Here is a 13,830-nt window from a genome sequence, read left to right on the forward strand (position 1 = left end):
GGGGCAATATGGTACTACAAGCTCCTTAAGATATGATGGTGCATCACCAATCAAGGCTTTGTAGGTGAGGAGAAGAATTTTAAATGTGATTCTTGATTGTACAGGGAGCCAGTGCATAGCAGCTAATACAGGAGTAATGTGATCTCTTTTCTTAGTTTTTGTGAGTACACGAGCTGCAGCATTCTGGATCAACTGGAGGGATTTAAGAGACTTATTAGAGCAGCCTGATAATAAGGAGTTGCAGTAATCTAGTCTGGAAGTAACAAACGCGTGAACCAGCTTTTCTGCATCTTTTTGAGACAAGATGTGCCTGATTTTTGAAATGTTACGTAGATGAAAAAATGCAATCCTTGAAATTTGCTTAACGTGGGAGTTAAAGGACAAGTCTCGGTCAAAGATAACGCCGAGATTCTTTACAGGGGTGTTGGATGCCAGGGAAATGCCATCTACAGAAACCACATCACCAGATAATTGATCTCTGAGGTGTTCAGGGCCCAGTAAAATAACTTCAGTTTTGTCTGAGTTTAACATCAGGAAGTTGCAGGTCATCCATGTTTTTATGTCTTTAAGACATTCTTGAATTTTAGCGAGCTGGTTGGTCTCCTCTGGTTTGATCAATAGATATAATTGAGTATCGTCTGCATAGCAATGAAAGTTTGTGCAGTGTTTCCTGATAATATTGCCCAAAGGAAGCATATATAAGGTAAATAAAATTGGTCCAAGCACAGAACCTTGTGGAACTCCGTGATTAACGTTGGTGGTCATTGAGGCTTCATCGTTTACAAATACAAATTGAGATCGATCTAATAATAGGATTTAAACCAACTTAGTGCGGTACCTGAAATGCCAATCGACTGATCCAGTCTCTGTAATAGGATGTCATGATCAATGGTGTCGAACGCAGCACTAAGGTCTAATAATACCAGTACGGAGATGAGTCCTTTATCTGATGCAATTAGGAGGTCATTTGTAATTTTCACCAATGCTGTCTCTGTGCTGTGGTGTTTTAAACTATTCTGATGTAGGAAGTCGCACAACTGATTTGCGACTACTTTCTCAAGGATCTTAGAGAGGAAGGGAAGGTTAGAGATTGGTCTGTAGTTAGCCAACACCTCTGGATTAAGAGTGGGCTTTTTCAGGAGAGGTTTAATTACAGCTACTTTGAAGGAATGTGGTACATGCCCTGTTAGCAAAGACACATTAACGATATCCAGCAGAGAGGTGCCAATTAAAGGCAACACCTCTTTAAGCAGCCTTGTTGGGATGGGGTCTAAGAGACAGGTAGATGGTTTAGAAGTAGAAACCGTGTAAGACAATTGGTCTAGGTTAATGGGAGAAAAGCTATCCAAATATACACCAGGGTATACGGCCGTTTCCAAGGCCACTCCTCTTGATGACAGATCGGCAGTAGTTGAGGGCAAGAGATCATCAATCTTGCCTCTAATAGTTAAAATCTTTTCATTGAAGAAGTTCATGAAGTCATTACTACTGACCCCAGTTTACCCCACTGTCTTTTGAGTTTCATGCTGTGACGGTTACTCATCCGGTTCAACTAATCATTGTTGTTCTCTACCGTCCACCCGGTTCCTCGGGAGACTTCTTGGAAGAATTAGACGTCCTCCTATCAAACTTCCCAGAAAACAGCCCCCCGCTCATCCTTCTGGGGGACTTTAACATCCAGACAGAGAAGTCATCTGACCTGTTACTCTTACTGTCCTCCTTTGCTCTCTCGCTCAGTCCTTCCCCTCCTACTCACAAAGCTGGCAACCACCTTGACTATATTTTCACCAGAAACTGTCTACATCTAACCTCACTGTACTCCACCTTATGTCTCTGACCACTTATTTATCTCTTACTCTCTCCCACTCTTTGCAACTGACAACCCTCCCACAACAACAGACTCTGCACCTTTCTGTCGCAACATCCGCACCCTCTCACCCTCCTCTCTCCTTCTCACTCATGCATCACTCATGCATCCTAACTCTGCCACTGACACACTCCTCTCTACTCTGTCTTCCTCTCTTGATTCTCACTGTCCTCTTACGAGTATGCCACTATGCGAGCATCGGAAAGGAAATGGCGAAAATTCAAACACGCTGACGGCCTGCTCGCCTATCACTCCCTTCTCTCCTCCTTCTCTGCCTCTCTCTGCAGCCAAAAGCTTGTTCTACCAATCCAGAATCGAATGCTCTTTTTCTAACCCCAAAAAACTCTTCTCTATTTTTTTCCAACCTCCTTAACCCCCCCCCCCCCCCCCCCCCCCCCCCCCCCCCCCCCCCCCCCCCCCCCCATGTCCCCCTCCACCTCTACCAAGCCACTTTGTTGACTACTTTACAAAAAAGATAGATGGCATACGCTCCTCATTTACTAATCCATCTTCTATAACTACACCTCCATTAACTTCTTCTTCCCCTTCGCTTTCCTCTTTTACCCCTCTGTCTCCCAATCAAGTTCTTACCTTGGTAACCTCAGCACGCCCGACCACCTGCCCCCTTGATCCCATCCCATCTCACATTCTCCAGTCTATTACTCCCAACCTTCTTCCCTTTCTCACCCATCTTATTAACACCTCCCTCTCAACTGGCTGTTTCCCTTACTTTACAAAACTCTAGAGCGAGCAATCTTTAACCAAGTCTCCTCCCTTCTCTGTCCTTATCCTTCTAGACCTTTCTGCTGCCTTTGACACAGTGAACCACCAGATCCTTATTTCCTCCCTCCAGGACCTGGGTATATCAGGCACTGTGCTCTCCCTCTTCTTGTCCTCTCACTACTGGGGTCCCTCAGGGCTCAGTCCTGGGTCCTCTCCTCTTCTCTCTGTACATCAACACTCTTGGCTCTGTAATTCGCTCGCATGGCTTCTCCTACCATAGCTACGGTGATGACACCCAACTGATCCTCTCATTTCCCCAATCTGAAACACAGGTAGCGGCACAAATCTCTGCCTGTCTGACTGACATCTCTCAGTGGATGTCCGCACACCACCTGAAAATTAACCCTGATAAGACTGAACTACTTTTCCATACCAAAAGGTGTGTAGTTATTTCCCAAAAGACTATGTGCTAGAATTTAAAACTTAGGGTAAAGCAGGCAATAAGTCCTGGTATAGCATACCGGGTCAATATATAAGAATAAGATAGTGCTTTCAATAATTGCAGCCCCCCCCCATTCATTTTCACTGAGTTTGGCTCACTGAGGCCAATGCCTGTACTGTACATGACACAACTCCTTGCATTTTCCTCCTAAGCTTTAAAATGGTTATGCAGTCAACATATTTGTTGGGGCTTAATGGCACAAATGATACAGTTGGGTGAGCTCCACGGTTGTTTCAAACCCAAAAGAGTGCCTTTAAGTGTCAAATCATGTAGAGCTCTCATTGTATTGTATTTCATCTAAAAGCAGCTGTCTCACAACACTGGGATGATTTGCAGGCTTCCAACCTCTAACATGCTGCATGTGTGGCCTTGGATGCATAGCAGGTCTTTGTTGCTTCTGTTGTAGTGAAGGAGAAAAGGAAGCACGGAGCAATAAGGTCGGTTCTCCATAAAACTAAATATTGACTACTTTTTTCCCCCCTTTTATAATAAATACCGCACCCAAAATCTCTCTCAGCTTGTTGTGTGACATCAAACGCATTTCCGTGCAGCCAGCTGGTTCTTGTTTTGAGCATGACGTCACAGCTGAAAGAAATGGTTGAAGGGCCGTTTTTAGAGCGCACTCTCACAAATACACACACTATTCATGCATTTATTTGTTTTGTTGCCAAGTGAACCATAGTTCCACACCAGCCCTGTGGTATGCAATTATAAGTCAGTCTATGACTTTGGATGTCTGAGTGCAACAAACCAGCTGCAGTGCAACGACTGCCACCCTCAATGTTCATTTGCACACTAAAAATAAGCCCAGCCACCATAACATGCATGCACAACGTCTCTAAGCCCTAGTAAAATAACATTACGCTTGGAAACATTTACAGCCTCACTCCTCTGACTTATTTAAATACTTTTTTTTCTCTTTTCTTTTCCACAACTTGGGTTTTGAGTATGTTCTGAGCAAGTTTGTCCTTGAAAAAAATGGCGGTGGCGGCGAACATGATCTATGCAGCGGTTAGGTTTTCCATCACAACATAGCTGGGAGAACAGTCTAGAAGAATATAATCGCAACTTTCAGAGGGCAGGGTTGGTCTGTGAGCACTGGACCAAAACCCCTTGCGGCATCAATTGGAGAGGGGTCAAAGGTCATCAACCAGGAGTCAGTGGACAAACAAGATACACAAGGAAGACACATTTTACCATGCAAGGCTTTGTTGCACAACAGTGATGCCGCGCTTTGGACTGAGGATTTACTCTCGGTGTCAGATGTTATTCTTGAAGTGGAGATGTGACCACTCTTACTCAGTTACAGCATTTTGCAAGTTGATTTTAGGGAAATCTGGACTTCTCCAAACCCCATGTGAAACTCTGATCGGGACAGCTCCTGGTGGGGACTTCAAATAGTCCCGTAACTTTTCAATGAGCTCCTTCCATACTCCTTTTTTACATCATACAGCGAAAGGCTTTGAGAATCATGTCTGTCTCAATTGGCAGCAAAATCTCGAGAGCACCGGTGAGTTGAATTCTCGGATCAGTGGCGTGAGCGCACTCGCATGTTTCCCCATTTTCACAGAAACGTTGCCATTCGGGAATGTGAAGATAATTGTGCTCATGCCAACCACTCACTGGCTGCTCAGGTCAACAAGGCTGTGACCTTTTTCTCCGATCTCAGAGAATGGAGCCTCTCCAGAACTGTCCCCCGATAATCTTACACACATCTGACTAGTAGCTTTCTTTGACATATTGTGGATTCCTTTCCGACAGGAAACTTACTGTGCTCTTGATTGGATGAGATCAATATTTTTCATTAGGCACCCTTTAGTGGTTGTATGCCTCACACCGGGCTTTCCACTAACTCCAAACACAGGACTTTCTTTCAGGAGGCCACTGTTTGTGTCCCTGCATTGGGGTGGGAATGTGTTGGTCCGTGCAATATCTGTGAGCATCTTCAATTTCTAGCATTTTAATTGAGAAACTATGCAAGATATCTATACAAGATATCATGCAATTACAAGCTTAGAGCTGGATATGAAACCAGTCTATGCAGCTTTGACCACCGAATTACCATGTGGTTTTCAAGGGGGTTCCAGGCAACCTCACAGTGATGACAATTAAACAAAACAGATTGAATGTGTTCATTAACAAGCTTGAGAGGTGCTGTTCGGCTTTGGGCATAGCCAGTTTTAAACACTTTTTGTTTTTAACATCCCTTTGGCAAGAAATTATGGAAATAAGTCCAGAACTTTAATGTTCTATTCCCAACAACGTCTGATATGTTGTATTTTTTTTACATATTTGAATATTGGCAATGAACCAACCCAAACAGATCCACCACTCTGCACTTTCCACATTACAGCGGATTGAATTCATGAAATGGAACTTTTTGCTCTCTAAGAAATAGAGAATAATGCTGATTTGTACATTTTCAGCTTACTGTAATCATATTAATAAGTAATTAATGGAAGTTCTCCTCTCTAACTCTGAGCCACATGTGGTCTTCAAGCTGCAGCTCGGCTCTCTGCACACATGTGGTTTGATTCAGTGCTGTGGAAAGATTACATAGGAAACTTTAAGAAGCGATACGGAGCAGTGTCCTCTTATATTATGAAATGTGTCAGACTTTATTAAAGCTTTAGTATAATTAAGGACTGAATACCTTCTGAGCCCTATCACTCTCCTTTATTGGGATCGTGACTTTGTTCCTGTGGTGTTCAGGAGGCTTTGCCAACATTAGCTGGACAGAGTTTCACATGATGCAAGCCTCCAGAAATGTTACAAAAGTTACCTCTTAAAACCTATCATCATAAAGTGAAAATTTCATGTGCGAATGCCAGTTTAGTTGCATTGGCAGGAGAGCTATAGCTCTGCAGGGTCACAAATCACTGAAGTATTGTATTGTCCATATTGAAATGGTAAATACGTTTTGCACAAGGTTTGATTGATTGTAAAAACAGAAGCAAACTAGCAACATGTGGCAGTTAGGGTGAACAGTGTAATGCTGATGTCAGTAATCCAACTTCAGACTTGTTTCAAGTTTGATGAAAATGCATTATTGAGACGGACCAACAAGTTTTCAAATATCTTTATTGGAGGTTGGAGTCTTTCTTTCCCATGGAAAGCCTGTAATTGTGTGTGGCAGATCAACAGCGTAGCAGTCAGCCTAGAATATGGTGCTGAAACAGCATTTTCAGAACTTGAAAAACTAACCTATTGAATCAGAAATCAAAAACAAGCGTATTTGAAGAGAAGGAATACATTGGGCAAATATGAGAATAGCAATTAACCAATATTGAATGATTCAACCCTGAGGGGTTTGTAGAGTTTCCCTGTTTATGTGTGCAGGTCACAGGTTTCTCGCTTATTTGTTAGCCAAGCATATCGTCCAAAACCATACCAGAACACTGCTGAGTACATCGCTAACACATACCAGCACACTTCTGAGTACATCGCTAACACCTACCAGCACACTGCTGAGTACATTGCTAACACATACCAGCACACTGCTGAGTACATCGCTTGAATGAAGTGCGGCTTACAACGCTTTGCAGGCCATTGGTGTCGAGACAGATGTTAGACAATTGTGGGTTGCATTTATTCAATCACATGATACAGCAGTGGCTGTAGTTATGCTCTTATTCGTCTATTTAATGTTAATTTGTTATGTTGTTTTTAATGTTTTACTCATTAGTTTTATTTATTCTGCTATTTTTGGTGAAACTTTTATGCTGCCTTCTTGGATTTCAAATCTCAATGAGACTAAAGGTTGAATACAATTAAAAGAGACATGAACACTGTGTATCTGAAGCCTTACAGTTGGCTAAAAAGGTAAGCAAGTAAGTAAGTTTGTTTTAAACCATATAGGTCAAAGAAATGTCAAGAAAAATGAAACATAAAAAAAGACAAAACATTGTTTTAAACCATTGTCATTCAAACCCCAATTACAATGTTCTGCAATGAAACCAATCAATCAGCAATTAAGACAGAAAAAATATTTATTGGTTAAAATAGCTTTTCACAGATACAATTAATGGGTTTTTGTTTTGCTATCATGCACTTACACTGTACAACAGTGGATCCCTGCGGATTAGCATTGAATTATGGCAACAAATGACTGATTTCTCCTGTTCCTGTCAATGGAAGACATCTCTCACAGAAACAGTCGATGACACCAGTGGTCAGATGTCCGATATTATGCACTGTAGTGATTTCTGTGTTATAAAATAAATTAGTAACAAGTGTATCATCAGAAAACTCTTCCCACTAACTGTGTGCATCATATTACATCTCTATCAGCAAGATCTCAGTGCAAATGCCATTGTAGCTGAAAGATCCATGACACATGTAAGTACCGACAAAATGATGCACAAATGACAATTTTCTTTTAAATTACAGAAAAAGAAAGGCCCAAATTGAGATTTATCCTAGTGTTTGGTAGTTGTAGAGCTACATTGGCATACATTTGAACATAATTGACTAAATATTAGTCCAGATCTATAAGCAGTCTTCTAAAAACTCACATTGTTTTTATTGTGACACAGTTAGCTTGATTTACAGTACTAAATATCTATTTCTCAAGCAGCAATGGTTACATTGAGTCTGAAAAATAAAGATCATTCACTCAAATATGTAAAATGCAGATAAATCATTCTACTGTCTTTCTCTACAGCCTGCAAAAGATGAAAAAAAGATATAACAGTAATAAAGCCTTTCTTTATGAGAGCCACGTGAAAGCAGATCAGTGTATGCTGGGTCACAGCAGCCTGAACCCCTCAGCCCCGCCACTCTCTCAAACACACACAACCCCCCCCCCCCCCCCAAGACAAATTAAAACCACAAAAAGAAAACATGACACCACATAAATTCAAAGTTTATCAGGAAATAACAGTCCACACTGACTGACCAAGTTACTAAAGAGGAAAAAATAAAATGTTTTACTGTCAATAAATATACAGTTTGTGGGGAGTTAATGGAAGATGTTATCTGTGAGTGAGAGATACTGGATAGTAGTCAAATGTTCCTCTTAGTGGTAGGTGTCCTACGGATGCCAAGCAATAAATATTCACTACAACAGATATTAAGTATTCTCCCAAGTGGGGAGCACTTTACATATTCTTTGTCTGAACAATAACTCCCGTCTTTGTCGCGACTGAAATGAACTGGGACACGACAGTTCCGGAGAGAGGGGTAAAACAGAAGGTGTGTTTGAAAACATTCATTCGGAACGTGAAATGAGCTTCATGGCGTAAGCGAACCGCTTACGCCATGAAGCCATCTTTCACCGCAAACATTAGCAAGCTTTATCAAGCGATCATTCGTTAATGTGACCTATGTTGAGGCCTTTTCCTCTCCCAGAGTTTACATCCTATCTCATACCAACAGTGTTGTTATTTTTTTAAGCACAAAGGGGACAAACTAAATAGTTTTAGTCAGAAAACTTTCACGTGAGTCTTCAATTTTCAAAGAGATTTGTATGTTGCAGCTACTGGACTTTCCTTTTCTTTTCGTTTAATTGACAAAGCTCGACCGAAGTAAGGGTAATCTGGTCACATGTTTAACAAAAAACAAAACAAAAACATAACTAACAAGGCACCCTGTTATGAAGCTGTCCCCACACCTTTCAGAAATCAGCTCTGACAGTGGTTAATAAAAAGATGCTGTCACCAATAGGAAGAATAGCAGAAACTATGAAAACAAGAGGAAGACTTTTTCCTTTAAATGTAACCAGAGCGATCGCGGCCCTCAGTTGGACTCTCACGCCACCCCCCTGTGGCTGTTCTGTTCTCTCAAAGCTGGGCCTGCTCCCCCTAAAAGGTTACGGTAAAAGTAATTGAAAACAAAACAAAGAAAACATATTTGCAACTTGTACCTTTTTGACAGTGTTAAAAGGTTTTAATTTCTCCTCGAGTGACTAAGAGTCTCTAAACTGAAGACAATGATTGAGGTTAGCCCCGCCTCCTGTCTGAACATTTGTGATGGAGTGCTTTCTGACTCTCCGGCTGAAGCCGCACATCCCGTCATTCAGGGCAGAGCATGGAGGAGGCGAGGTGGGGTGGGGGGAACCGGGGCTTACACGTCCAGGTCGTCTGGCCTTGGTCGGCTGCTCATCCGGCTGCTGGCCCGGCTACAGGGCCGGGCGTCCATCAGCGCCAGCGGCTGCATCTCATGTCCCGCCGTCGAGGGCAGTTTCTTATGCTCCTGGGTGTCGTCCGGGAAGTCAAAGGCCTGTGCGTGGGAGTTTGAAATAGTGCTTCCTCCGCCATTCTGGCCGAGCCGGTGCTGCTCCGTGGAGTAGTTGGCCCAGTTCTGCTCGGTGGCCTGCTTGTTGTAATTGCGACACGAGCCGGTGCCCCGCTCCCCAGTGGCCAGCTTGTAGCCCGGGGGGGACATGGGCGAGAGTGGCGCCGTGGGGGAGGAGCAGCCGTTATAGTAGGCGTACTTGGTGGTGGACAGATCTTTCGGGGTGGGGCTCAATGTGTTCCCACTTGTGTAGACAATGGGCGGCTGTTTGCCCTTCACGCGATCTTTGATCCTCTTGAAGAACACGTAGAACAGCTCGATGACGTTGAGCATCAGGGATACCAGGGAGACCACCAGCATGAAGATGATGAACACGGTCTTCTCCGTGGGACGCGACAGGAAGCAGTCCACCCTGTGTGGGCACGGATCCCTCTCGCAGGTGTAGACCGCGGAGAGGCTGAACCCGTAGATGTACCACTGGATGACCAGGAAACCCACCTCGAACATGGACTTGAAGAAAATGCTGACGATATAGGTTCTGAGCAGGGCCCCTTTCATCTTCACTTTGCCGTGCTCCTCAATGCCATACTTTAGCTTCTTCATCTCGATCTTCTTCAGCGGGATGTCGACATCACCGCCGTCGTTTTGCACGGCCCTGAGCAGTTCCTCCTTCCTGTTGAACTTCTGCTCCTTCCGGTTCAGGTAGAAGACGTGAGCCAGGTAGAGCAGCGTAGGCGTCGACACGAAGATGATCTGGAGGACCCAGAAGCGGACATGGGAGATGGGGAAGGACTTGTCGTAGCACACGTTCTCGCAACCGGGCTGCTGGGTGTTGCATTTGAACGCCGACTGCTCGTCTCCCCAGGCCGATTCCACCGCGGTCCCCAGGACCAGGATCCTGAAGATGAAGAGGACCGACAGCCAGACCTTGCCCCCGGCAGTGGAGTAGGCCTGGACCTTGTCCAGCAGACGACCCAGAGCACTCCAGTCACCCATTCTCAGGGAGCGTTAGCTGGTGGAAGAAAGAGGAACAATGTTGAACTGGCAACTGAACTATTAAATTATATTCACGATAACCCTTTCTATGACACCATGTCTATAATGTATTATACACATACTTACAATGTGTTATAATATGCTTATAGCACTGTTTATTTATAGCTATCAGAACTCATAAATACCCATTATGCTTTAGCATTTTATAATGACATAACGTCAAGTTTCTCAATAATTGTCATTATTTTTCACTGAAATTATAAAATGCCTTATGTGTTTTGATTATTATTATAAAGCATTATGAATATTCAGGAGTGAGTATTACTATAATTACACAGTGCTATAAGCAGATTATAAGGCATTACTAGTACGTTTATAATAAATTGTAAACATGAATATCATAGGAGATCAGCATCCTCAGGATTCTGGCATTTCGGAGGCCTTTTGTGATTAAACAGCGGCGTTATTGAAGGAGACAAAACGAGAGTTTGGTGACGCAACACACAAGCTAATCCAATTACCGGGAGCCGGGGCAGAAAACATATTCCAGAGAGGGTTTATGTAACGCTGCCCTTATTAAGAGCCAAGCGAAGACGTGAAAACATTAAATGGAATTGGACTCATCGAACGAATCTACAACAACAACAACAACAACTTGTATTCATCCAAAACAAGAGGTGCTTTGGATTCAATTGAGAGGGCAAGTTTGAGAAACCCTTAAATTGTTTGCATTAGCAAGATGATCAAGTCTTGGACCCAGCGACGATTCAAAAAAACAAATGTAAGGAACCTCTCTACTGACGAACGACCGGTAAAAACAGGGACAAGGAGGCCCAATAATGAGCGAGAATTCAAATGACTTTTTCAACACCGAACATCTTAAAATGATTTAAAACATCTCTTTGGGTGAAAAACAGACTTCTCTCTCTCTCTCTCTCAAGCACAGTTGTGAACCTGGTGAGCTTTAAAAAAAAAGTGACATATTTCAGTCATATGTCAGGACCGTGCAGCTCCAAACTACACGCCACGTGAGATCATCTGCTTGGCTTTTTGTCCATTTTGGTTGAGTTGAATAAAAAGTGTCAAAGTTTATACATGTTAACAACTTGCATTTGCCTCCTTACTCCTGTTCTTCTTGTGCTGCAACAAAAAGATCTGCTTCAGCTGGCCAATCTTTCAAAAGCAGAGTCTTCTTGCTGTTCTTGAAGGTGAGGAGGAGAGAATAAAAGTGAGGAATAAATAAAGACCCAAAAGCAGCTCTTCTGCTTCAGAGAGCGGTAGAAGATCTGCTGACTGCTGTCGTGTTCGCCGAGCGTTCCAGAATAAAGAGCTGGGGGGTTTAGGCCTGCAGTGTGAGAAGAAGGAACATTTCCTCAGCCCAGTACAAAGAAGCAGGACATCCGCAGCTCCCCTGTTGACGGTGTGCTCCCAAACCGCTGTGTGGACACGAGTCGGTGCGGGGTCGGTACACAGCTTTAAAGGGGCGTCCCGCTGAAACAACTAAATTCCGCTTTTGCCTAGCCAAGATTCAGATTGAGCCAAAAGTTTGAGGATGCAAAACACTGGCTAGTTTGCTCTGTGGCACGTCTCGGGGAGCTCGTCCACGTGAACTATAGCGCCCTCCTCGGTCAAAACATTTGCCAACAATAGAAAATAATCGACGACGGGCTTTACAGATCTTTTGGGACATTCTGAGGGGGGGGGCTTTAAGTCGTTAGCAGCCCAGTGCCTTGCCAGTGCTATTAGTTACTATTATAACACTAATGATAAACCACAAATTGTAAACTCCAGTTCTCACTCTCACCTTCGTGCACTCCAATGTCATGAAAGTAACCGAGGACACCGACAGTGAGCCGGGAGGTCGTAGGAAACCCTAAAACCATCTCACACTGTATAGACAGAGCGCATGGTCTTTCTGTATGGAATATTGAATGGGGGGGGGGTCTTTTGTTGTCATTGTTGTTATTAGACAGGGGACATCCCGCCACTTTCTACATGAGTGAGTTTGTATGGTGAACAATGACCAGGACAGCACAGAAAACAATAGACAATGAACATAATGACTTTCAAAGCAGACGTCTCTAACTTTCCTGAACTCCTTACAGTGTTTTTCAATGCAACCATTTTTTAGCACTTTGATTTTGAAGTTTCCTGGTGTTATGGGGACACTTTTCTTCTTATTGTTTTCTTAATCAAGGGCTTATGGGGATAATCTTAAAATACAAAACAGAGCTTTTATTTAGTTAAACTTCAACAGGACAGCTCAGTGCGCCACATAAAGGATAAGTGCAACTTTTGGACAGGCAAAAAAAAAGAAAAAAAGAAGAAACGCTACGGATTTCAGTGCGCCTCATTTAATAAAGGAAACTCGAATGTTCCAATAAATCAAACGACTCCACTTTACTCGCCTCGAGCTGAGGGGTTTTGTGGGTCGGGGAGTCAAATTTAAAACAAATAAAAAATAAAAACGCGCCGCGATAAGTTTGGAGCGCACCGGAGCGTCCACGACTGTTTTCTAACGGGAGCAGCCTGCATGACGAGGTGGTGGTAGGGGGGATGGGGGGGGGGAGAAAAGTTATTCCACAAATGTAAAAAAAATGTTGAAACTTACCTGGGAAAGTCACGGAGAAGAAGAACACCAGTGGTCCGGGGCCCGTCCGCCACTTATGACACAGTTGAAATCCAAGTGTTGGGACCGGGGTGGGGTCGGGTGGGGGATGAGAGACTGAGTCCAACTTGTCAAACTTCCTTTATAACGGTCCCGTCAGAGAAGTTACGGTCACCTGATCTCTCTACGTCAAGACCCGAGCCGCTGTCCGCTAGAGAGAGAGAGAGAGAGAGAGAGAGAGAGAGACAGACAAGGTGAGGAGTTTTAACTATGGCTATGTAGTGTGTTGTGAGCCTACTGCACTCAAGTATAGATTTAATGTACAAACAAACATGCTTCTTGACATCCAAAGTTAATCATATTGTTGTGCAGATTCAAAACTTTACCATCATCTTAGAAGATATGAAGATGATGATGATGATGAGATCCACCTCAACAGGCAACAAACATTAAGATGCAGCTGAATAATAATAATCCTGTAATTTCCCCACTGAGGGACTAATAAAGGATTATCTTATTTTATCTTATCTTATCTTATCTTAATACATAATAAAACACTAATAACACTCTGCAAAGGGACTGCTTTTCTTTATACTTAAAGCGACAGTTCACCCCCAAAACAAAACAAAAATTGACTATTTATTTTGTCTCCCTTACCTCTTGTGCTGTTTATCAATCTAGAGAGATATGTATTTTTGATTTTGGGGTGAGTTGCCCCTTTAAGTACATTAAACTGATACTTAAAGGTGTACTTAAAATACTTGTGTGCATTTGTACCAAACATTGGGATATTGATTAGTTAGCTTAGGAAAATAGATACTTTGTCCATGGGTGATTGTTATAAATTGGCAGATATGCATTTAATTATGTTGCTCTGATTAAGTCAGTCAACCAGTTTAT

General features: G+C 43.0%; 1 protein-coding gene across 2 annotated transcripts; it reads right to left on the reverse strand.

Moving 5' to 3' along the window:
• Positions 1-6,983: 6,983 nt before the first annotated feature.
• On the reverse strand, positions 6,984-13,169 carry cx43 (connexin 43). Of its 2 annotated transcripts, none has more exons than XM_034528098.1 (2): positions 12,934-13,169; positions 6,984-10,338 (listed from the first exon to the last, which is right to left on the reverse strand). In XM_034528098.1, exon 2 carries the CDS (start codon positions 10,320-10,322, stop codon positions 9,156-9,158), a length of 1,167 nt encoding a protein of 388 aa, XP_034383989.1. In that variant the 5' UTR covers positions 10,323-10,338; positions 12,934-13,169; the 3' UTR covers positions 6,984-9,155. The 2 variants fall into 2 exon arrangements, with proteins under 2 accessions (XP_034383989.1, XP_034383990.1); XM_034528099.1 differs by lacking the exon at positions 12,934-13,169 and adding an exon at positions 11,447-11,793 and having other exon boundaries at positions 7,071-10,338.
• Positions 13,170-13,830: the final 661 nt, after the last annotated feature.

The sequence above is a fragment of the Cyclopterus lumpus genome, chromosome 24, assembly GCF_009769545.1.
Source record: "Cyclopterus lumpus isolate fCycLum1 chromosome 24, fCycLum1.pri, whole genome shotgun sequence".
NCBI classification, from domain to species: Eukaryota; Metazoa; Chordata; class Actinopteri; order Perciformes; family Cyclopteridae; genus Cyclopterus; species Cyclopterus lumpus.

Bases quoted from the DNA above. Each gene is read 5' to 3' on its own strand.
- cx43 (XM_034528098.1), bottom strand. From the start codon at position 10,322: ATGGGTGACTGGAGTGCTCTGGGTCGTCTGCTGGACAAGGTCCAGGCC.